Source organism: Corvus hawaiiensis, chromosome 12 (genome assembly GCF_020740725.1).
Source record: "Corvus hawaiiensis isolate bCorHaw1 chromosome 12, bCorHaw1.pri.cur, whole genome shotgun sequence".
Lineage (NCBI taxonomy): Eukaryota > Metazoa > Chordata > Aves > Passeriformes > Corvidae > Corvus > Corvus hawaiiensis.
Genome location: NC_063224.1, coordinates 2,308,804 through 2,331,993, shown reverse-complemented (window position 1 = coordinate 2,331,993; position 23,190 = coordinate 2,308,804). Strand labels below are relative to the sequence as shown.

At 43.3% G+C, this 23,190-nt stretch overlaps 1 protein-coding gene across 1 annotated transcript in view; it reads right to left on the bottom strand.

Annotated features, from left to right (window-relative positions):
* Window positions 1–23,190, bottom strand: part of ZCCHC14 (zinc finger CCHC-type containing 14) — a 48,264-nt gene that overhangs the window by 5,628 nt on the left and 19,446 nt on the right. Inside the window, exons 3-11 of the mRNA XM_048316424.1 lie at window positions 8,908–8,981; window positions 6,247–6,318; window positions 5,931–6,040; window positions 3,837–3,931; window positions 3,691–3,745; window positions 2,959–3,232; window positions 1,601–1,692; window positions 470–597; window positions 7–147 (exon numbers count right to left, since the gene is read on the bottom strand). Of these exons, the coding sequence (XP_048172381.1) occupies window positions 7–147; window positions 470–597; window positions 1,601–1,692; window positions 2,959–3,232; window positions 3,691–3,745; window positions 3,837–3,931; window positions 5,931–6,040; window positions 6,247–6,318; window positions 8,908–8,981 (1,041 nt within the window). The remainder of the gene's footprint in view (window positions 1–6; window positions 148–469; window positions 598–1,600; window positions 1,693–2,958; window positions 3,233–3,690; window positions 3,746–3,836; window positions 3,932–5,930; window positions 6,041–6,246; window positions 6,319–8,907; window positions 8,982–23,190) is intronic.

Genomic DNA, 23,190 nt, shown 5'->3' with positions numbered 1-23,190 from the left:
GCTTACGTCTCTCGTTCTCCTCGGCGCTGTCCGAGCTCTCCTCCCGCGTCTGGATCCCCATGGGGCTGGAACTGGAGCTGGAGTACTCGGAGGAGCTGCCCTCCCGGGGCAGGGGGTGGGCTGGCTGATCCACGTCCACTCGCAGCTCTGCAGGGACAGGGGTGGGAACACGGGGGTGACACTGGCAGCAGCTCAGAACACCCACACAGCGATGCTCAGGATTTACAGAGATACATCAGAGGTGGAACAGTCCGACCACAGCAGCTGCCTGTTCCCACCAGAGCCATGAGGAAGAAACTACTTTTTATTGCCCCCAATAATCACTGAAATCAGACTTTTTTCTTGCTCCCTATTAAGCCAATAGCTTTTGGAAGATAAAGCTTGGGGAAGAAGCAGCACAGGAATGAGCTGACCCTTGTGTAAGCAGAGCTGAGCACAAGGGTCAAAGCTGTGTCCCTGCTCCCCTTACCTGCGGCGTGGTTCCCCCGGATGCTCTGGATAGGCCCCACGTGGGAAGTGGGGGGAACCCTGGCCACCCCACTGCTGGTCACTGAGGAAGGTGTGGAGGGGTTTAGGCACCGTTTCTCTGATTTCTCCCTAGGGGTGATGGAGAGGAGTATGAAGAGATAGAAACTGGCTAAGACACAACCACAAATCCATTTCTGATTGAACCCGAAGCAGACAAAGCCCATTAAACAATCCACTGATGCTGTGCTCATTTCAAATGGAAACACTTGGAAATCACACCAGTGCTGACCATAACTGCCAGCAGTTAGGGTTGGACTATTTGCCATGTGATTACAACACTAATGCTCTTATCTGTCCAGGGTAAAACATCACCAAACCCTGACTAAACTCTAAAATTCTGTCCCGTATTATGGCAGCGCATCCCAAACCCAGCCCTGCACACCAAACCCAAAGAGAAAACAAATACAGTTCCAAGTTTTCCTTTTCCAAACACACTCTGGAAAAACTAAGACTGCTGAAAAATGCTGCCAAGGAGCTCTGATAAATGGGCACAGATTTGGATTTCTAATTGCTTTTTAAGGAACAGCAGTAGCTGCAGAATAAACACTTCCCAGTAAGTGGAGATGCACAAACCAGGACAAGCTGTTGCATCAGTGTCCCCAAAGGGCTGTCACAGCTGCCTGGGGTCACTGTGGGACACTGAGGCAGCTCCCAAAGTAGCTGTGCTTCATCCACATGGATTGGAGCCAAAAAATTGTCACTTCCTAGGAGAAAAAAGTCCTGCTGGACACCCTGACTTTGGGTGTGCATCCCCCGGGCTTGCAAATCTTACAGCTCCCATCAATGTCAGCTGGGTGGGAGCCCAAAATCTTTGCAATAACCGTGACACAAGTTTAAAAAACCCAAAAATAATGTGTATATTTTGTGTATTATTTTAAAATTTGGTATCCTTATCACAACCCTGAACAAGCAGCAGTAAACCAGAAAGTACTCAATATTGTTTAGTAAGGGAGATAAGCATCATCCATATCTCCAGGTGGGAATCCTGGTGGGTTTGTGGTCTGGGAAGCAAAAACTACTGTAAAACTTGCATTTTTTGACCTTAAAGAAAGTTCCCCCAGCCCTCACTTACTTCTCCAGCTCTAGTTGGGTCTTGAGCTTCTTCTTTGCTCCCATGGTGAGGGACTCAAACTTATTCAAATCTTCCTCAGTAAGACTCAGAAACTTGGAAAGCAAAAACATGTGCTTAGTTTTATAACCTGAAATATTCTTATTCCCGTTTTCAGTGAAGAGCAATTCCAAAAGGCAACTTTAAAACCATTTTTAAATTCAAACAAACCCTTTACTCCAGTTTTCAATTATAGAATCAATGTAAAAGGAAAGCGTGGGGGACTGGCATGAAAAAAAGAAGACCTGTAGATTTAATTTAATTAGGAGTGTGCTTATATTAACCAGTCCCAATAAAGATGAAATAACTTGTGAACATATTAAAATAGAATTAAATTAAAATAGAACTTGGTGCTATCAGTGAATTTAAGGATCTTAGAAAACCACTCCAGTTTTCCCAGTGTGTCATTTACCACAGAAGTGCAGTGGAAAATATACACCAATAGTAAATTTAATAATAAAATATAGAGATAGATACAGACATTTATATTAAAATGTAATTAAAATGAAAGCCAGTGAAGTATGCATAATAACAATTGCTTTTTAAAAATATACTGGAATAGAGAGTTTTACTACTTTATTAAAGAAAAAAAACCCCAGTATATTTCCCTTCATATAATGAAGAAAATTAAATCAGAAGACTCTGGTAAGAGATTAAAATTAAAGCCATAAAATATTCTATAACCAGCACAAAGCTCAGCCCAAGCCGTCCCTCCACTGGAGGGCGTTCCAGGCCAAAAGACAGAGGACAAGGAATTCCCCAGTGGAGCTGGGAAAATGCTCTAAAACGTTGTTCAGATAAAATCCAGCACACACAGGTGTTATTTGGGACTCTTACAATGCAAAGAGATGATTCTTCCACAGGAATTTCTGCAGGAAACAGAGCTCACTCACTCATGTTCACATTCATGCCAGAAATCTCTGGAAATCTATTTTTTAAAATGAGGATAACCAAGTATTTTGGGAGAAAAATCAACCAAGAAGCAGAAATAAAGAGAAATCAACATATTTAGGTATCTACTGCACACAAAGGCATGTCCAGGGAGCCAAGGCAAGCTCCTAAGGCAGCATCCAAGCTGGATCTCCAAGCATTCCATGAGGAAGCCTGAGAGAGGCAGCAGCTGTTGGACAGCCCTGGACACAACACAGAGTGAAAACAGCAAGAAGGTTTTCATCAATTTATTACTGCTCTCAGAAAGTGAAAACCAGAAATCAGAAAGTGAAGTGCCAGAAACTTGTGGGATCCTCAGCACAGATGTTCCCAGCCTGGAGAACATGGGGATAATTTAAAAGCTGGCTGCTTTCCCCCATTTCCTGCCCTACCTTTTCCATGGTGAGCTGTTTGAAGACAGGGTAATACTTGTGCAAGCGCAGCTTCCTGAGCCAGTCCAGGATCCCATTTTGCTCCTGTGTCTGAGGGGTCTGAGGGCTGGAAGACATCAGCATGGATGTAGAGGAGGTGTCCATCTGGGAGCGATAGCCCAGCGAGGAGCCGGCGCCTCCGGAGTGGGAGCAGTGGGGCAGAGCAACGGGAGCAGCAGCCGAGTGCTGGACGTGGTTCTGGGAGGACTGAATTCCAGCCACCCCACATACAGGTCTGAAAAACAGGAGCAGGTTTGGTTTAGCACATTGGATAAAAGCTGTGTCACCCAGAGTTCAGCTGCTGCGGCCACAGAAATTGGGATTCTGGGAAAAAACCGCCCCGTTGGAGCCAAGGTACAGATTTGTACCTGCCCTGTTCCACAGCTCAGTAAAACAGGGCAGTTCTGGCGAAGGGTGAAGCTGATCTTCACCTTAAACAGAATTTTCCTTCAATTATCTCCTTCAATAATCACAGATATTAAATATTCTGCTGCCTCTCTGTGATTTAAAAAAGCTTTTGAGAGAACGGCCGTTGCATTGTTAAAAAGAAGTGAAGAAGCCCAAATATAATCCTATGGAAATTTTTCACCTTTTCACACAGAAGTGGCAAAAGAAGCCACAATACTGGCTCCTTGGAGAAAATGAAAACTGTCTCTTAAAGAGAATGAGTTGTATGCAAGATAAATATTTCACCTTCCAGATGTTCCCAGCGTAGTTCCTACTTTATACAGGGAGGGGTTGCCAGGATCTGGAAACAAGGAACAGAGTTACAAATGGCATCAGTTTAGGAAATGCACACCAGCACAAAAAAATACTTTTTAAACTTTATTTCAACTCACTTGAGCTCTGAAGTTGCTGTGAGGGAGATGAAGTGCTGAAGAACTTCCTGACGTGGTCGTTTTTCACCACGTGGGAAGGGAACGGGGCCAGGTACCTGCAGCAAACAAAGCCCCTGCTCTGTTAGAGCCTCCCAAATCCATCAGGATTGCACTCTGGACAGCACAGTTGGAAGTTAGATTGGAAATTTAAAAGCTGAAACACACCATGCAATTCTGAACTCTGGGAATTTATGGATATTCTTATCCTTAATACCAAACCCTGTTACTTCTGGGTTGTTCTCACTCCGTTGAGTGTTTCAGCAAAGATGCCCCTTGCTTAGGAACCCTGAACACTCCTAAGGCAGAAAATGTTCAAATGTAAACTTGAAAATTGCCTTTCAAATGCAGGAACCTGAGGAATATAAAATAGAGATGGATCTGTTATTGAATTTCCTCCTCTTGGAGATAAACAGCAGATGCAGAGTCTGGCAGTTTAGGGAAAAACTTATGTCACGTTTTCCCTGTGCCTCTTTTAAGAGAAAAGAGCCCTTGTAGCAGCATTTCAGCACCTAAAGGGGCCTGTGGAAAGGCTGGAGAGGGACTCTGGACAAGGGATGGAGTGACGGGACAAGGAGGGACAGCTTTGAGCTGGAAGAGGGTGGATTTAGACAGAATATTGGGGAGAAATCCTTCCCTGTGAGGGTGGGCAGGCCCTGGCACGGGTGCTTTCCAAATGAGCTGTGACTGCCCCTGGATCCCTGGCAGTGCCCAAGGCCAGGTTGGACAGGGCCTGGAGCAGCCTGGGACAGTGGAAGGTGTCCCTGCCCATGGCAGGGGTGGAATGGGATGAGCTTTGAGATCCCTTCCCACCCAAACCACTCTGGGATTCCACGAAAAAACACCAATCTCCCACAACTTTGCACCTCCACGTGCCCAGAGGTGCTTCCCAGCTGGAAACCCCACAGTTCAGCGCTGCATTTCACAGCTGAGCAGCACCTCAGAGCAGCTCCTTCCCCTGCTCCAGAGCTGCAGCTGAGCCCTGGCAGTGCACGGTGCTGCTCCATTAACCCAGATTTGGAGAGGCTGTGGTTCCTCAACAGCAGCCACACACATTCCCTGCAGCTTCCCGAATTCTCCTTGCAGCCTCTGCTCCTTGGAGCACAGCAAGGGAACGGGAATGATGTTTGCCATGAAAAATAATCCAGGCATGCACCTGCTGGCTGCTGCCTATGGAAAACCAATATCCACCGTGGCTTAGGGAAAATGAGTGTAAAGCAGAAGCTCTAATGAAGTTAATTAATATTTTAAAGTGTCGTTTAATAGTATAATAATATCATATTAAGATCAGAATAATATTAACATTACAATAATCTCAGTTTGCATAGATACAGACAGTAGCAGCTGAAAAGAATTTAAGTCCCTCTAATTTTCCTAGGAAAATCATATTTAGAAAGAGAAACCTGATGTGATCTACCACAGATTATGATATTTAAAATACTGGTTTATATTAAATAATGGCCAGATATTTGTGATAATTTAAGGAGGTACAAGCTAAGGCTTCAAAAATTTCTTAGCTGTTAAAGGCTTCCAAAAATTATAAATATCTAATGATATCTAAATACATACCTAACATTTTTAAATTAAATTAAACACCACAACAACCTAAAACAACTGAGAAAATAAAAACTCCATGAAAGGGGAAAGGGGAAAAAAAATCCCCACAACCCATTCCTCAATACAGATGGGTGACTGTTCAGGCTTCTATTTTTTTCCTGAGTTTTGAGCGATTGTTTTAAGCAATTCTGGTTATTTTTGAGTCCAAAACAAACTTTTGCAGAGACAGTGATCCTCTATTTGTTCTTCACAAGGAATGAGGAAATATCAGTTCTTCAGGAAGCTTAATACAGAATATTATTACCATCTGTATTTCTGAAGAGAGAATTCCTGAAAAATTGTTATGCACTGGAATTAATGGAACATCAAGGAAAAAAGCTGAGGATCAGGCTCTAATTTCTTTAAAGTAATTTAGAACATGGAGATATTTCTAGTTCCTGTTTTTTTCTTGGTGAAAGAAGCCAAGTGTGAAGATAAAAGCCCCACAAAATCCCGGCATACCTCAGGTCTGATTCCAGGTCCATGTGGTTCCGTTCCAGGTAAAATGAATCTGGACCAGCTAAGCAAGGAATGAATTTCTCCAAGTTTTCTTCTGGATACAGCTGAGATAGCTAAAGAGGGAGGATATTACAAATAAGAAGTGAAAAGAAGCCTTGTTATTTCTACAAGATTCAAGCCACTGCCAGTTACAAATCAAACATTTAATGAAATTCAATCTGAATTATCTTGGCACATTTTGAAAAGTATCATTGAACAAAATTAGAGAGAGGGACAAAACATTTTTTCATTTTCAAAGTGTTTTTCTTTTCATCTTTACCTTTGAAATAAATTCAGTCACTTCAGCAGAAGATTTGGTTACCAACGTCACCGAAGAATCAGACCACAGGACCTTGGGGAAGAGCAAGAAGGATTTGGTTTAGTAATTATTTTAATTTGGTTCCTAAAAATTCAATAATTGGCATCCACTGTCCCTCACAGATGTTGTGATGGGTGACATCAACAAGGAAACACTTTTTTTTGTGCACAAGGACAAAATTGCTGCCCAATTCTCGCTGTTTTTACATTTCACACTACTCTGGATGCTTGGAAAAGCCTCTCAGAGTTTACACAGCCCTTCTACACTGCAGACATCCAGAGTAAAGCAACCAACCATGGAGCAATGGAATTTTTTTTTCTCATTATTGTTAAAGAAAACAGCTGCTTAGTAGGATCTGCTTTCCAACAGGAACGGCTCCCCCCACACAAGGCTGCCTGTTGCTAATTAATCAACTCCATATGCCACGTGAAATTGGGAATGGCAGCAAAAAACCAAGCAAAACCTTCCCAAGGAAACCTGGAGCTCCTGCTCCAGACTCCATCTTGTCCATGCCCTAAAAAAAGGGGAATATTCAGTATTTATTCCCACACAAACGAGTCACGACATCCTTGGATATTGAAGCACTTATTGCTTGGGAGGTGAAGTTTAACTGAGCCAAAAGTCAGGATTTTTTGGCATGAGGAACATCAGCGTGAGTCAGGCCAGGGATGAATCCCTATGGATTCAAAATATCCATTGGAGGCGTCTGGGAGGCATCTGGATCCATAGGGGAAGGAGCTGGGTGGATGTTTCGGGATCACAGAGCAGCCTCTCACATGACATTAGTTTCAATGACAACTCAAAACATACACAAAGTTTTTCCAGCCATCCAAAAGCTGCCAAAAAAAGAGTGGGGAGAGGAGAGGATTTCAAAATATATTACATAAGGGAGGAATTTCCTCTCAGCAAAGCTGTTACACAAAAAAAAGGGGGGGAAAAAAAAGACAAGACAGAAAGACTTGAGCAGTTTCACCAAGTTTGTGGGTTGCTTTTTTTTTTAATTTGTTGTAAATAATTTTTTTTTTTTTAAATTCATGAGGAATTTCAGAAAATACAGGAAACTCTCTCTTTTTTTTCTAGCTCTGTAATAACCCAACAATTGTCACGACTTCTGTTTTAACTTGGATTTTCAAGACTTATAAAACAATAATGTGAACTGTAAATGGGGGAACAATAGCACTGCGAACACTAAACTGCTTCATCCATTGACCCGCTATTCCCGAGCTCCTAAACAGAATAAAAACATTCCATAATTGGGTTTTTAACCCAGCAAACAGCAATTTATCAGCTCAGCTGAAGTCTCAGCTCTCCCTTCAGTTCAAGCTGTCAAGGGAAACACTGGGTACAGTAATTTCTGTTATTTATAGAAAAATTTGTAATAGGAAAAGAAGTTTCACGAGATCTTAATTGGAGTGGAGACAACTGCAGGCTTCATATGGAGTTTGAAAAGCCCTTGGAAAAAATCCTGTGTGTGATCGATGACATTTGGAACAATCGGGGATTCAGGAGATTCGGGACATTCTCCATGAATCCAAGCCTGCAGAGGTTAATGCTGCCAACATCCCAACAGATGCTGAGCTGATGCTCTGCCCTGGCTGGGAGTTTTAAGGAATAATTTGGTGAAAGTTGTGGATAATTGGGATTCTCCTGCCCAGTTCCTTTTGAGTTCTCCTTTTCACACCCCGCATTTGGCTCCGGGACCTCATTAAACAAACCAGAGACGTTTTCTGGGCTGTGCATCCTGGATTTTGGAATACTTCATTCCAACTGGAGGAAAAGCAGTTTGTCAGCTCCTCAGCAGCACGCAGATCCATCCCTGCCATTCACCCAGGGTTTCATGGGATGAACTCATCCCTCCACCGGAATTGGGAGCAGCAACCCAAGCTCCAGAGGCTGCGTCAATCCGGGGGGAAGCCACTTCTCCTGGTGGTGTGTGGTGAACCACACTCATTCCACAGGCACTGCTCTCACTTCCACTCGGAGTCAGGCTGGCTTCAGTTCACAGACAACACTTCCTGTGCTGCCTTTCCTGCTGGATTAGCATCCCCTTTGCTGGGAAGTCTTTTTATTCCCTTTGGAAATGCTTTTAGACCATTGTGAAAGTCCCCTTCCAGTCAAGTCCCCCAACTCCCGCTCCACAGAGTTTTCCTCAAGCCCTGAAGAATTTCCAAAGCTTTTCTGTACTCTCCAACCTTTTGGAACCACATCCCACAGGCTCCCTCCCTGCCTCTTTCCAGCAGCTGTGCCCTCAGAGCCCCACATTGTTCTTTGTCCAGATTAAGATTTAAATTCTCTCTGGCTTCTGCATTCCAGCAGAAGAATGGACATGGATATGGGTAACCATCCTGTAAGTGTGGCATCATACTTCCCCCTAAATAAACACTTTGCCAAGACTTCCTGCATTGAAATAACTTTTTTTTTTTTGCCAGTCCCCACCTACCAACCTCTGCACCATCCACAGCCATTTATGACTTTCAAATCATTAATTAAAAACTACCATCTATCCCAAAGGAGCCCTGCTAGACCAATTTTTGGGATCCAACGATAAAGTTTGAGAATTTCCTTAACTCCTCCTTAAGAATTATCCTCCCTTCTTTCATAGCAAAGGAAACCCAAACTTACCTCAAAGGAATACTCAACATTTCTTTCATTCTTCTTGTGTGCCAGTCCCTTTAATTCCACTTTTTCAACACTCACTACGGAAAAACAAAGAGAGAAGAAGAATGAGGAGGATATTCCTAAATACAGGCAGAAGTGATGACTTTTGGGAAGTGCCAGGCCTTGTTCTGAGAGCATCCCATGACCTGTGGAGGTGTTCCAGGTGCCCAGCTCTGCCTTCTTCCCTCGGATAGGAATGTTGGTACCACCACTCCGTGCTATTTTCACTTCCAGCCTTGGGAAAGCTTCATTCCAAGCAGTGTCAACCCAAATAATCCACTCCAAGCAAAGCTCTTTATTTCCTCCTGGCCTTATCACCCCACTCATCGCTGTAATAACACACTACACACACATGGAATTATCTTAACAACATCAAGGAATAAACACCATCCCTCCCAGGGAAACTGGGACAAAGAAAAAGTCTCCATGTTTTCAGGGCCTGGTTTTACAAGTTCAGTGTGGTTTTATGGCTCTGTTGACATCCTGACTCCTCCCTTCCTGCAGTTTCACAGAAATTTCAGCCTCCGTTGGAACAAGGTGTAAGTAAAAACAGGATTTGAGTGTGGAAAGGATGGAATGCCAGGACAGGTCACTGCCTCTATCCCTCAGCCTCTAAAGACACCATCTTACACGTCAGGTATTTGATGTGCTGAATTCTTGGAGACTCCCACTTCCCAAGACGCCCAGACCAGCAACTCACCATGAAAAACTTTCTAAAGATTATTTCATCGACTTTCTATTCTCTTATAAATGTCTCCTGCATTTTGACTGCACTCATGGGGATACACACAAGGATTTTTTCTTATAAAAAGCCAATTTACATTGGCTTAAAACTACAAAAGCAGAATTATCCCAACCAAAAGTCACTAAAATTTTACCTGTGAGTGACAGGTCCCTGAAGGGACATGTGCTATGCATGGTGTGTTTTCACTGAGCAGTCCTACCAAGCAGAGCCCAGAATTCTGTCGCTTTATTTCCAGAGAATCACCATTTACAAGCTATTCACCTGTTTTCAGAACTATTTATACTCTCTATTATCAGTAAGACTCAAACCAGTGTTTATCACATGCAACTTCCTCCTAAGTGCCCACCAAAACACTGCAGGGCCGAAGTTACAGCAGCACCATTGCAACAGGTGCCACCTTCCTTGTCCCTGTCCCCAGGGAGGCTCCACCCAAAGCCACCCTCTTGCCCATCTGGAGCTTGAGTTCCCTCTGTTTCCCAACAGTCACGGCCTGAAGGTTTTGTTGGGGCCTTTTAAATGTTTTATTGTGTCCTCAGAGAATCACAGAATCCCGCAACGGTTTGGGTTGGAAAGACCTTAAAGCCCATCCAATTCCAACCCTGACACCTTCCACCATCCCAGGCTGCTCCAAGCCCTGTCCAACCCAGCCTTGGACACTGCCAGAGATCCAGGGGCAGCCACAGCTGCTCTGGGCACCCTGTGCCAGGGCATCCCCACCCTCACAGGAACGATTCCTTCCCCAATTTCCCATCTAAATCTCCCCACTTTCAGTTTAAAGCCATTCCCTGTGTCCTGTCCCTCCATGCCTTGTCCCCAGTCCCTCTCCAGCTCTCCTGGAGCCCCTCTAGACACTGACAGGGGCTCTGAGCTCTCCCTGGATCCTTCTCCTCTCCAGGTGAACACCCCCAGCTCTCCCAGCCTGGCTCCAGCCCTCAGAGCATCTCCATGGCCTGCTCTGGACTCATTCCAGCAGCTCCTTCTTACATTGGGAACCCGAGAGCTGGATGCAGCTCTGCAGGTGGGGTCTCAGGGGAGCACAGCAGGTCCTGTTCACTTAAAAATGCTGCCACCTGGGTCTTGGCTGCTTAAAAATCTCTTCTTTGAGTCCTATATGCAGTGAAAATTTTGAGAGCCTCCAAATTCAGATCTACAGATGTTTGTGCCTGTCTTTACACGGAGAGAATGAACGTTCCTTTTCTGGTCCCCACAACTGTTCCCCCTCCACGTAATTCCCAATTACAGTTCCATCAATCCCTGAGCTTATGAATAATGGCAATTCATTACTTACTACTTTCTCCTGCACATTCTGCTTTTTGTAGAGGTTTGTTCCTTTCAAAAGATTTCAGTGGGTTCCTCTCACACTTCTGAAATGATTTTGTGCCACATGCTGAGCACCACAGGGATAAATCTGCTCCCCAGACGTTGCTGAGCCATCCAGACAATATTTAGTGGCATGAAGGTTTGAACATGAAGATTTGAACATGCAGAAGGTTAATTAAAAAAAAACAAAAAAACAAACCACCTCAGTACATTTATTTAAGAGAATTCAGAGCCCCCTGAATTGTGATCACAGTTAAAATGCACTGAACATTGACTGGAATTGTTAAGTACTACAGGATTATAATGAGAAAGAATGCATAAAATGGATATTGAGAGGGGAGATGTGGTGAAGCAGCTGAAGGATGAGCAAATAACTTGCAGAAATCCTGGTGTCAACTGCTGCAACATCTGGTTTTGAAAAACACAGCCGGTGTTACGCAACATTTGTTGTTTATAGCAAACCCAGCACCACTTTCCTGCAACTGTTCTTATCATTTGCTATTCTAAAGGATTCAAATCTCATCTCTTCCAGTCATTCATTTTTCATCTCCAGCAATTCAAGCAGAATTGGATTACCCAGAGACATAAAATCAAGCTATTCCTGTTTTACTCTGTGTGTTAATAACAAACCTTAAATCACCCCTGGATTTTGTGGTGCTGACAGTGACACAACCTTTTCCTGCTCAACTTCTGGGCTGAACTTGCCCAGTGAATAAAATCCACTGCAGTGAATTTATCCATGGAAAATGATTGCAATTAGAAAAATGAACCTTTAGGTAAAGATTTTTGCACTGATCTTGTAAGATTAGGTCTGTTCTAGAGCATGAAATACAGTTCAGTGTCCTGCAGGACTTTAGGGACAACCAACTGGATGATTCCTGGTATTTATTATACACACAGTTCCAGGAATTTTCTCCCAGCTAGCTAACACCACAAAAAGTATCACCTGCCTAAAGAAATCTTGTTTAATTTCTCAAGTTGTATGTTTTTGTTCTGTGGCCTCTCACCTGTTCTTTGTGTTGTTTAACTTCTGGTTGGTTTCATTAAAATAACCTTCCCAAACCTACCCTGAAGCTTAACTTTATTCAATCAGTGATAAAGAACTCCAGAAGAAAAGGTGCCAGCCACCAAGCACAAGGGAGAAAAAAAAAAAGGGATTTTTATTTACTGCTTTTACTCTCAAAAGCTTAAAGAGCTGACTCTACTCAATATCCCAATAAGTGAGTCCAGGAGCAGAAAAACCTTTGTACAGAATTAAGGACACATGGTACTGATGTCTTTTCAGGATGCTGAATTCAGCAAAACTCCAACTTCCCAACCCAGGGGATACAAAAAGGTAAAGTTTCTAATTCAGGAGATTCCCAGAGTATACTTGCACTGGCAAAGGGGCACACAAGGCTTTTTGCTGTGGAGATTTACCCATAAATATCTGAGAAATTCCAGCAGGTAAGTGGAACAGCTGGACGAGATCCTCCAGGAAAGGGGGAGAGGAAAACAAAGGGGGTTGGAGAAGCTCAGGGCTCTAAGAGAAGCTCCAGCGAGGCTGTGGCACCCTTGGTGCTCCCAGAATCTTCTGGCATCATTCCTTAAAGGTTTTTTAAATTATTATTATTATTTGCTGCTTTCTTTAAACACAAGAGAAGCATTTTCCATGCAGTTTTTAAGTGCATTTCATTGGATCCAGCATGGAAGGCTGTGTGTGGAATACTCCAGCACTGAGGCACAGCCAGGAATCACAGCCAGGACAGGAGCTACGTCATCTGTCTCCTTTTCAAACACTGCCTCCCACCCCCTTCCACAACATCCAGGGAAAACAGGTCCAGGGAGCTTGAAGACATTTTATTCAGGTCTGTTCTCCTATTCCAGACAAGGATTTTCACCCTTTTGGCCGATATTGGGAGCATTTCTCATCTGCTCAGTTCAGGGCTTCTGTGACAGGACACAATTCCCTCCCTCTGCTCATGACCACATGTTAAATCCTTTGGATTTCTTGCCTCCACCTCCAAAAAAGCAGAAGCTTGGAGCTCCTCCTCTTCCCAAAATGTCAGCAGCTACACAAAGCAAAAGGCCAATTCCAGCCCTTCAGGATTTGCCATTCCTGGCTGGTCAAGGTCAGGGTAAAACCTGCACTGGACATAGGCAAGGGCAGAAGAGACATTTTGGGAAGCCACCTCAATATCCCATTGGATATTGCTCTTTTTATATTTCCCTCTTTTCAACTTCTGGATCCATCCTAATAAAAGGGTTAGACAGATCAGTGCCTCAATCCCCACTAAGAATTCTGTGCTCCTCCTGACAAAGTAAAGTAATTCAAGATAAAACAGGAGTGTTGATTGTGGCCCAGCCCTTTTCCATAAAATCCAGTATTTCACCACTCCATACCTAGGCTAGAAGTTTTCCTTTGATTAAATCCCTGGATGCAGGCTCAGTTTGTGTGGGATGTAGCATGGAAATGCCACTCTCCAGGTGGCAAAATCTGAGTCTCCTGAAACTGGGTTGAACATCTTGGTTCGTGGTACTTGACCAAAAACAGCAGAAAGGCTGCGAGTCATTTTTAAGCTGGGAAAAAAATCCTAAGTAAAATCCTTTCTATAGGAGGCCATAATCATAAATGATGCCTCTGGATTAAAAGATTTATTAAATTCTCATTCATGAAGTTGTACCTTCATGGAAAGAGGCATCAAACACCACGACAGCAACTGAGTTTGTGCTGAAAAAGTGGAACAAAAGGGAACTCATAAAATCCTTTCCACATCCCTGTTTACACAGAAGTGGGAAGAAATGCAGCACCACCACTTTCACATGGCATCTCCCCTCAACGTGCTGAAGAAATGCTTCCAAAGCAGCATTACCCAACTCCTGCTGCCCATTAGAGGCCAAGATCTAGGGAAAAAATCCCACAGAGGGTCTTCCACAAACCCACCAGGATTTATATTCCCATAGATACAGGCAGGAGGGAAGGGAAACAGAAAGAAGAGTTTATTTGCTACAGGCAAAGCATATTCACGGCAACAAAACACCAGAAATTAAAGGGGTTTGTGGGGCTTTTGTTTGGGTTTTTTTACTGCTTATAAGTATCAGCTTAAGAGAGGTTTTTTTGGCTGTTTTGCAGAAAACTTCCTGCTTTCACTTTTCTACTCTTTCTAAAGCTTTTTATCCAGGCTATGATGGGGAATGCAAAAAATCAGGATACCCTCTTGTTCCCAGCACACGCATTGATCCTCTTCTGCACAAACACACAAGGGCTGTGTTTTCTCATCACTAAATTTGATTTCCCTGTCTCCTACTTCTCAAAATTTAAATTATCCTATAACTGGAATATTGAAGGCCTGAGGAAATCCTGCAGAATCAAATATTAGGTTTTGAGTCTGTAGGATGAGGACTGAGATCTAAATACAATCAACACCTTTCAGGATGCCAAGAAGTTGCTGTTGGTGCTATCCCAGGATCACTTTGGTTGGAAAAGAGCTCCAAGGTCATCGAGTGCAACCTGTGACCGATCCCCAGAGCACTGAGTGCCACATCCAGTCATTCCCTGGACACCTCCAGGGATGGGAACTATGACCCAGGAGCTCAAATCAGGTCAGTCTCATGTTTATTTACTAAAACTCCTTTCAACAAATCATAGAATGACAATATTATCTTCTAATAGCTCTGTCACTAAAGCCAAGAAAGAGCTGGCACTGCTCATCTGTGCCTGGGATGATTTCAGAGGAAGATTTCCCTGGAAGAGCATCCCAAAACCTGACTTCAAACTTCCAACCTTGCCTCCAGCAGGCTCTGACCCCCTCAAATCTGGAGAAGATGACACTGAAACCATTCAGCTTGAACTCTGCTCTATTCCACAGCCAGCAAGAACACACCTTGGCTTGTTCCATGACACATTAACTCCTGCACAAACCATTCCTCCCCGGACGTATCTAATCTGCATCACCTGATGGGCCAGAGTCCAACTGCAGGAGGAACAGGAGGTGCTCCTTGCTGTAGGAGGGCTGTAGGTACAGAAACTGCTGCTGAGGAGGCAAAGAACATCAAATACATTCTTCCATGTAACTGCAGCAAACAATTAAAAGGCATAATTAACTTCATTGACGAGCCATGAGCTTGTCTATAGAGATACCAGAGGAGAAAATGCTCCCACTCAACAGCATCCAGAAGTGTTTCAAATATTCCCTTAAAAGGGAGGGAAAACAGGCAAAGAAACAAAGGTTTCTTTTTGAAAATAATCTGATTTTGCTACTTCTAGAGAAGACAAATGTAGGAGTAGATGCAACAACTCTCTCTGCAGTTTGTTGCATTGACTTGTCACGTGAAAATGACCTTTTGTTATTATATTAGTGAGAAGTGACATCTCTGACCTCTCCAGGAGGATAATTTATAAAGATATTAACCTGTTTTCACATCCAGCAGTGGTTATGGATGGACAAAACACCGTGTGAAGAGGCCTCAGACACTGAAGTGACGCCAAATACTCTCTGCAAATATAAAGCTTCTGCTTGCTAAGGAATACTTAAATTGAATGTTGAGATTGAAAAAATCAAAGTTTAAATTTAAAATATTGAAGTGCTACAGAAAAAGGAAGATCCAATTCGAGTTGGGCTCATTTGGACCCTGCTCAGCGTCATAACAGGACCCATGTCCAGTTTTCTGCTGGTATCCCTTAAAACTAAAAGTGGATGAGCAGACGACAGCTTTTCCATGGAAAAGGAAGGTGCAGCTGGGAAAAAACTAGTAAGCAAACAGAGCAGTTTTACTAGTTAGCAAGAAAGTCTTCTGGCTGGCTGCTCCCCCACAGGAAAACCCTGGAAATTAAAGTTTCACGGACAGAATGAAAAATTTCTGTCAGCAGAGGAAAAGCTCTCAGAACTGGAATTTTCCTGTGCGAAAAATAAGGGTTCTTCCAACATACAGAATATTTAAGATCCAAACCAACACATACCTCCACCATGAGTTCAGGTGACAAATCAATCCTGCTTTAATTGAAGAGCAAGACTGGAACCTATGAAGTGCAGTATTCCACAGGAAATAATTATACAGCTTTTTTTAAAAACCAAGGCCATGAGCTGAGTTTTGGCAGCCCAGAAGAAGCAATAACACGCTGGGGTTGTAGCACTCACCCCAAACAAATGAGGAATTTTCATGCCCCTGCTATTTCCTCACTTTGGCTGATTTTAGCTGCCAACTAAGTGACCTTCTTATGTTTCTCCAAAACACACAGATATTTTTAAAAAAAAAGCCTGTATATCTCAGCTTTTAACTGAATTCATGCATTTTCCTGAATGATCCTGTCAGCACTTCAGCCAACCACAAAAGTCAATCAATCTAAAGATGGGTTGTGCAATTTCCCTGGATTCAAAAGCTTCACTAAACCCCAAAGTGCCTGTGCTGGAGGCTGGAGAAAACTCCCATCTGGACAGGAAAATGTAAAACCCTGAAGAGCCACTCAGCTGCTTTGAAAAAAATCGAGACATGGCTTCAAACACTGTTTTGAAGGGTTTTCTTCCCAAATCCTTGAGGCCAGCAGCACTTTGCCTCCCTGCTCCCTCCTGCCATGGCCACTGAGCACACAACTGCCTGACAAGTTACCCGTTTTTTTCTTCTTTTCTGAGGCCAGAAAAAGTTTTTGCAGAATAAATTACCCAGAAAGGGCTGCTGGATTGGCCGTATTTGTGAAACAGCTCCTAAATCCGAGCACCAACACATGGCACTGAGCAGGTGCTGGGCCTGGGAACATCCAGCAGGATCTGCTGCTGAGATATGGAATAGTGCTCTGGGTGGAAAAAGTTATGGTATAGAGCCAGGAAAGGCTGCAAGAGTCTGAGATGAGGGACAGCCCAGCAACATATTCCTTAACTCAAACAGCTCTAGCTAAGCATAGCTGCAGCTCTTCAGGATATCAGGCAGAACACAGGGGAAAAGGAATCCTGGAGGATGGGGTTTAACACCATGGCATTTCCAAGCATGATTTTAGGTAAATATGTGCAACACTGAAGGTTGAAAGGTATCCTACAACGAATTCAGACATATCAGTCACAGTGAGAGTCTAACACGTGCTCAGATTTTGTGCCCTGGGGGCTGCATTTTTAAAAGATTCCGGGAATTTAATTTGCACACTGTATTTACTGCCTAATTCCACCTGGAACTGCAGCTAATGAACTATTTGCATACAAGTGAGAAGGGCACGTGTTAAGTTTTCAGTGCAGCTCTGGTCTTTGTTTGCTCAGGGATGCAGCCCAGTGACTCATTTTCCTTCTCCCAGTTAGCTCAGAAACATGGAGGAGAATTCCTGCAACAGTGACCAAAACCCCAAACTCTGGGGTGAAGGGCAGCTTCAGTAACCATTAACATCCAGCCTTGTGCAGGCAATTTAAATAAGCAGGCTGCCTGTGTTGAATTTATCTAACAAAAACATCTCTGAAATCAAGAGAAATGTTCAACTTCAGATATAAATAATTTTACTTTCTGGGTAAGCAAGACGCAATTGTATATTTAGTCTGGTCTTATCTGATGGAGTGCTTATTTTATTTACTATTCTTAGAGCACTTTTAAACAAAATGTTGGCTTTGTTTCTCATTCTTAAGAGAAGCTTTGCTCATCACAGAGAAATCTCCTGCTTTTCCCCAGAAAGGATTTTCTCTGGCACATAAAATTCCCTGAGCCCCCTCAAACCCAAGGTGAGCCTCATGATTAACTCTGATCTGAATGTTGTATTCACCTACAAAATTACACATGCAAAGTCAGTTTTCCGTGGAAAACTTTACTTTTTTTGCTAAAGTGCAGCAAAGCCCAGAAACCCCAGACTTCCCCAAATCCCAAAGATCACCAAAGGAACAAACCCAGTGCAGCCAAAGCCTTTGAAGTTTGAGGTCTGCATAGAGCAGCTGCTTACCCTGAGCTCAGAGAGAGGATTCAAACCTCAGAAAGGAAACCAGAACAGGGAAAAAGTGACACATTCAGGTGGTCACCACAGCTGGGGATCTGAGCTGGTGTTTGAAGTTCGGAGCAGTGTCCTAAATACCAATGGACAAATTGAGTCTCACAGCAACACACAGTGAAATAATGCACCAAAGCACCTTTGGGTGCAGCTTGAACGAACTACAGACCACCTTTGCTGGAGGTGAGGAAAATGGCAACTGAGCTAAGGCTGTTACTACCCATTAGTTTTCCTTCATCACCCACGATTTTATTCACTTAATGAATGAATAAAGCTGATTTAAGACCACTTAGCTAATCATAATCCACTGCTGCTCTATTAAAACACCCCAGCCCTCACTGCATAAACCCAATCCCAAGTGCATCCGATGAGGATTTGCCCAGCACAATTTCAACTTTTAGAGACCCCAAGGCAGGAGCTGAGTGCTACATATATAAATATACATTTCTCCCAACACAGAGGGGTTTGTTTCCCAGCCCGAGGGTGCAGTTTGTAACCATATATCGGCATGGCTGGAGCCCAGAGGGAGGGGACGAGGCCGCAGCTGCTCAGCCAACGTGCCCTGGCTTGAAGGGCATCTGGTGCTAAAACACCACAGCTCCAGGATCAGATGGCTCCAAGGATTCCTATCCCTACCCAAAGGAGTTAAGAGATTCCAGCTCCAGAGAAAATGCAGCATTTCAGTCCCCAAGGCAGATGAACCGAGCAGCTTGCCTGGTTTGGAAGGGCTGCTGCAGGCCAGCAGGGTTTAATGCTCCCTTAAATAAGCACGTGCTGTTTGCTGCATTTTTGAGACTGGGCTCAGCACTGGAAACTCATGACTAAGGCTGCAATAACAAGCAGCAGCAAGGACAAAGTCATGTTATAGCAGTTTCAATTTTTATTTTCTATTTTATTTGTTAACAACAAAAAAAATTCTCTTAGCATGCTATGTAAAAACTCCAGACTAAGGGACTCATGTGGAATAGAAAAATCCTTGAGTACAGACAGTCTTGCCAAGAGCCACAAATGCATTCAAGTGCTCAGTTCAGTGAGAAACAAATATCCCTGCACAGCCACTTCTGTGAGGTTCCCCTTTTGTGGCAATTTTTGTGTCTCTGTTCTCAGGCTTCAATATTCTTGTTCTCTTTTCTACTTTTGTACAACTCATTGTTCCTTCTTTTTGGATGCCAGACAAGATTTGACCAGTGATTCAAAGAGAAGAAAAGTTCAAATTCAGCAGTTAAACTGATTTGGAGACACTACACAACTACTGGACAGCTATAACACATCTATGAGGCAAATACAGAAGGGAAAAGACCAAAGTAGATTTTATTTGCCAGGGCAATGAGAATGCCCAAAAACTGAGCTAAAAAGAATGGAAAAAACACCAGACCCCATCCACTAAAAAACTCAAAGCCCTGAAGCTCTGAAACTCCACACTTGCCAGTAGATCCTTTAGCAGGGCCTACAGAAAAACAAACCCCCACTTCTAGCAAAAATTACTGTTTAAAGCTCTAGGTCCCCACTTTCTTTTGCAATAGCCGGATATTCAGCAAATCCCTGAACTATTTAATAACAGGAACAGGAGGGAATACAAACTTGGAGCTCTCCAAGCCACTGAGACCTATTTCATACCTGCTGTTTTTGCAGACAAATGCACTTATTACGCTTTTCCTCGGACCTGTTCACAAGGGTGTGATTGCAAACAACTCTGCTGGAATGATACACCTGGAATAATTCACCCCCAGGAGTGGAAAACGCAACAGGGAGAAACTCCAAAGGCCCTGTTGTGTTTTCTGCCATTTCCTTTCAGCTGGGGATATTAATGATGTAATTTAAGCAGGGCTGCCCCTCTGAGTGATGGTTAAAAATAGCACCCGCACCCTCCACTGATGAAATGCATCCACTCCAGGCAGGGAAGTCGTGCAGCACAGCAAGTCCTCTCCTTCTTTTTTCCAGGGAGAGATAAAAGAACAAGTCAGAAAGCAAATGAAACATTAACCTTTTAGCTTAGCATTTCTGTGCACCCAAGAAAGAAAATTTACTTTAATCAAAAGTATTGTCTTGCATAATTACAGCCTGTGACTCTCCAGCTTAAAAGAACATGAGAAAATGAAATTAGAAATGAAAATTCAAAGCACTAAACAATGCCAAAGTTGACTATTTGTCTCCTCTACTTGTGTGGCACAAAGGAACAGATCTACCATATGGATCAGATCCACAACTCCATGAAATGCTGTAGGGAAGTACAAGGGACCATGTTCACATGGGTTTGGGGCAGTATCACCCCTCAAACTTCTCGCAATTCCCACTACCTGCAATCCCCGAAGGAGATTTCACTCTCAATTTACTCCCTAGAATCAGTCCAAGAACAGCTCCAGATGCTTCCCTTCCCCAACAGCTGTCCAGTCTCTTCATCCAGGTCTCAGGATCAGGCTCTGCTCTGGCATTTTCCAACACATGCCATTTATCAAAACTACATTAAGCTGCCATTAAACACAAGAACACAACTTCCTTTAAACAACCCCAAAATAACTGAATTAATGGACAGAATTCCACTGCTTTGACTCTTCTCAGCTTTGTTCTTTCATATTATGGAATGGTTTGGGTGGGAAGGGACCTTGATCATCCCATCCCACCCCTGCCATGGGCAGAGACACCCTCCACTGTCCCAGGCTGCTCCAAGCCCCATCCAGCCTGGCCTTGGACACTTCCAGGGATCCAGAGGCAGCCACAGCTTCTCCGGGCACCCTGTGCCAGGGCCTCCCCACCCTCAGAGCCAAGAATTCCTTCCTAATACCCAATCCAAATCTATTTTCCTTCAGTTTGAAGCCATTCCCCCTTGGTCTGTCACTCTAGTTCCTGATGGAGCCCCTCTCCAGCTTCACTGCAGGTTGAACAGCCCCAATTTCATTTATTTATTATTTCTAATTCCCAATATCACCCGTTGTTCCAGTCCTACAATATCTGCTATCTTTTCACTGCTGCAGTCTGATTCTTTCCAAAATTACAGCCTCCCATATCCGCAGAGAAAAGCCCCCCTGTGAAAATTCCAATGCTGACATCAAAGGCAAGCAAGAAACCTCAGATTTATTTTAAATACCCAGAAATTTTCAGGTCTGGACCCAAAAGTCTCTGAGAGATGACACCATTTTTAACTTGTATATTCAGATACCTGTAAAAACTCCAGGTACCTATTGAAAAAATTATTGTACTTTAAGCCTATTACCCTCAGCTTTTGGAGGCAAGAATTCATCTAAATGGAAAGGTAGATGGAAATGAAAAATATGCTTTGGAAAATGGGGGGATTTAGGAATAAACTGTTAAGGGAAGGCAAGGAACATTTACCAGCCAACAACTAACCAGCTGTAAAAGCTTCCTAAGCATGATACGCACCAGAAAATTGCCATTTAGTCATTAGTACAGTGGTGACAGTATGTAAAATGGGCAGGGACCTCCTGATTTCTAGGAATACATGTGAATCACTCCTATCTTCTTCTCTAAAGTGGCAATTTTTATCCAATTTCGTTTAAGGGATAGATAGGATAAGCAAGCCATTTCTTTGAAATTCTTTCCTAAATTCTTGCATGCTTCTGTTTAAGATGGCAGCAAAACGGGCTATTTCAGAACAGGCATTCCCAGATGTTCCAGGGTGCTGCATTCTGAAGGCACAAGGAACAGCTGAGCATTTCTGAACATTTCTCCCATCCCTCATTCAATCTGCAGGCAGCAGACATGGGAATGTCCAGCCCCACGGAGCCATTTCCCATCAGGTTGCAGCAGGAATGAGCCAGGAGGCAAAAATCAGCAGTTAACATTCACCTTCTTGGGTGGTTTTTTGGGGTTTTAGAGTCTTGAATTACATATTTGTTATCCTTCAGTAATTTCTTAAAATTCAAATTTCATCTCCTGCCTTTAATTAAGGATTTTTTCAGTAAAAATGCAGGTTTAAGCATTAGTTCCACCACAGGAAAAGCTCTCCCAACACCTTTTTTTCTGCCTCAGAAGATGGGCTGCATGAAGCCACTGCCATTAAGATCTGAGAAAAACTGGTTTTCTCCATTTAATGCAATTTTAATTAAAAGCTGAAGTTGCTTTGTTGTTCCCATTACAAGGAGAAGGTCATGCTGCTGTTTCCAGAGCTGCTGAGGTAATGACCATTAATTTCACCTTCATTAACAACTCATGTGCCACTGAAGGCACTTCCAGGACTCCATAGGCATGGACTGGGAAATGGGAGAATCCTTCTAGGAATGCACATCTTACGCGTGGCCTCCAGTGCTTCTTGAAAGCCACGGAAAAAGGCAAATAATATGAAATGAGTTTATAATCTCACAGGAGATATTGATGACTACACTGTCCTTATCCAAGATCAGGAATGTGCCTGAGGTAAATTCTTGGCACAGATGGATTTACCAGCATCCTATTCTTAGAATTGAAATTTTTCAGAGTAGCTTGATTAAATCAATTATAAACAAAAGTATTATCCAGCTCCCACTGAAGCCAAACTGAAAGAACTTCGGAGTACTCCAAATTAAGTGTTCTTTGTCAAATCCTATTGTAGCAGAAAACTGCTCATTTCCTAATGTTTAATAAGGAAATTGTATTGTCCAGCACACAAATCTTTATTTAACACAAGGATAAATAAAAGCAAGATGAGTGATGGGGCTCTGAGTGGCCTGGGCTAGTGGAAGGGGGCAGGAGTAGAATGAGATGAGCTTTAAGGTCTCCTCCAACACAAATTCTGGGATTCTATGGATTACCAAGGAGCAAAGCTTTATTTCCATGGATCCATGCTGTACCTCAGCTGTTCTTACCTCTCCTGGAGGAAGCATGAATGAGTCTCTTCTATCCAGACACAACTGTAAATAAAATCTCTAAATAGCTCTATCAAATTTGAATGAATTTAATCAACAGGCTCAGCAGTTAATTAGGTAGGGACCAACAGCCGCCCAAGCAGAGTGATTCCACCTCTTTACTGAGGAAAAACAAGCAGGAAGTCCAAACAAGACTAAAGTTAGAGAACAATCAGCAGCTTCAGGATAAGGCCCTCAGGTAAACACATCATACCCATTATTTTAGGGGAATATGTGATCAAGGCATATGGTGTAGACACAACTAAAACTGCTCGGAGGAAATGAAAGAATCCTCTGTGATACGAACTCCAAAAGAGCCACGTAACACACAGAGCATCACTTTCCACTGCAGCTCTTGGCCAAGGGGTGACCTGGGAGTCCTCCCTGTGGAGCACAAAGGGAAGGAATCG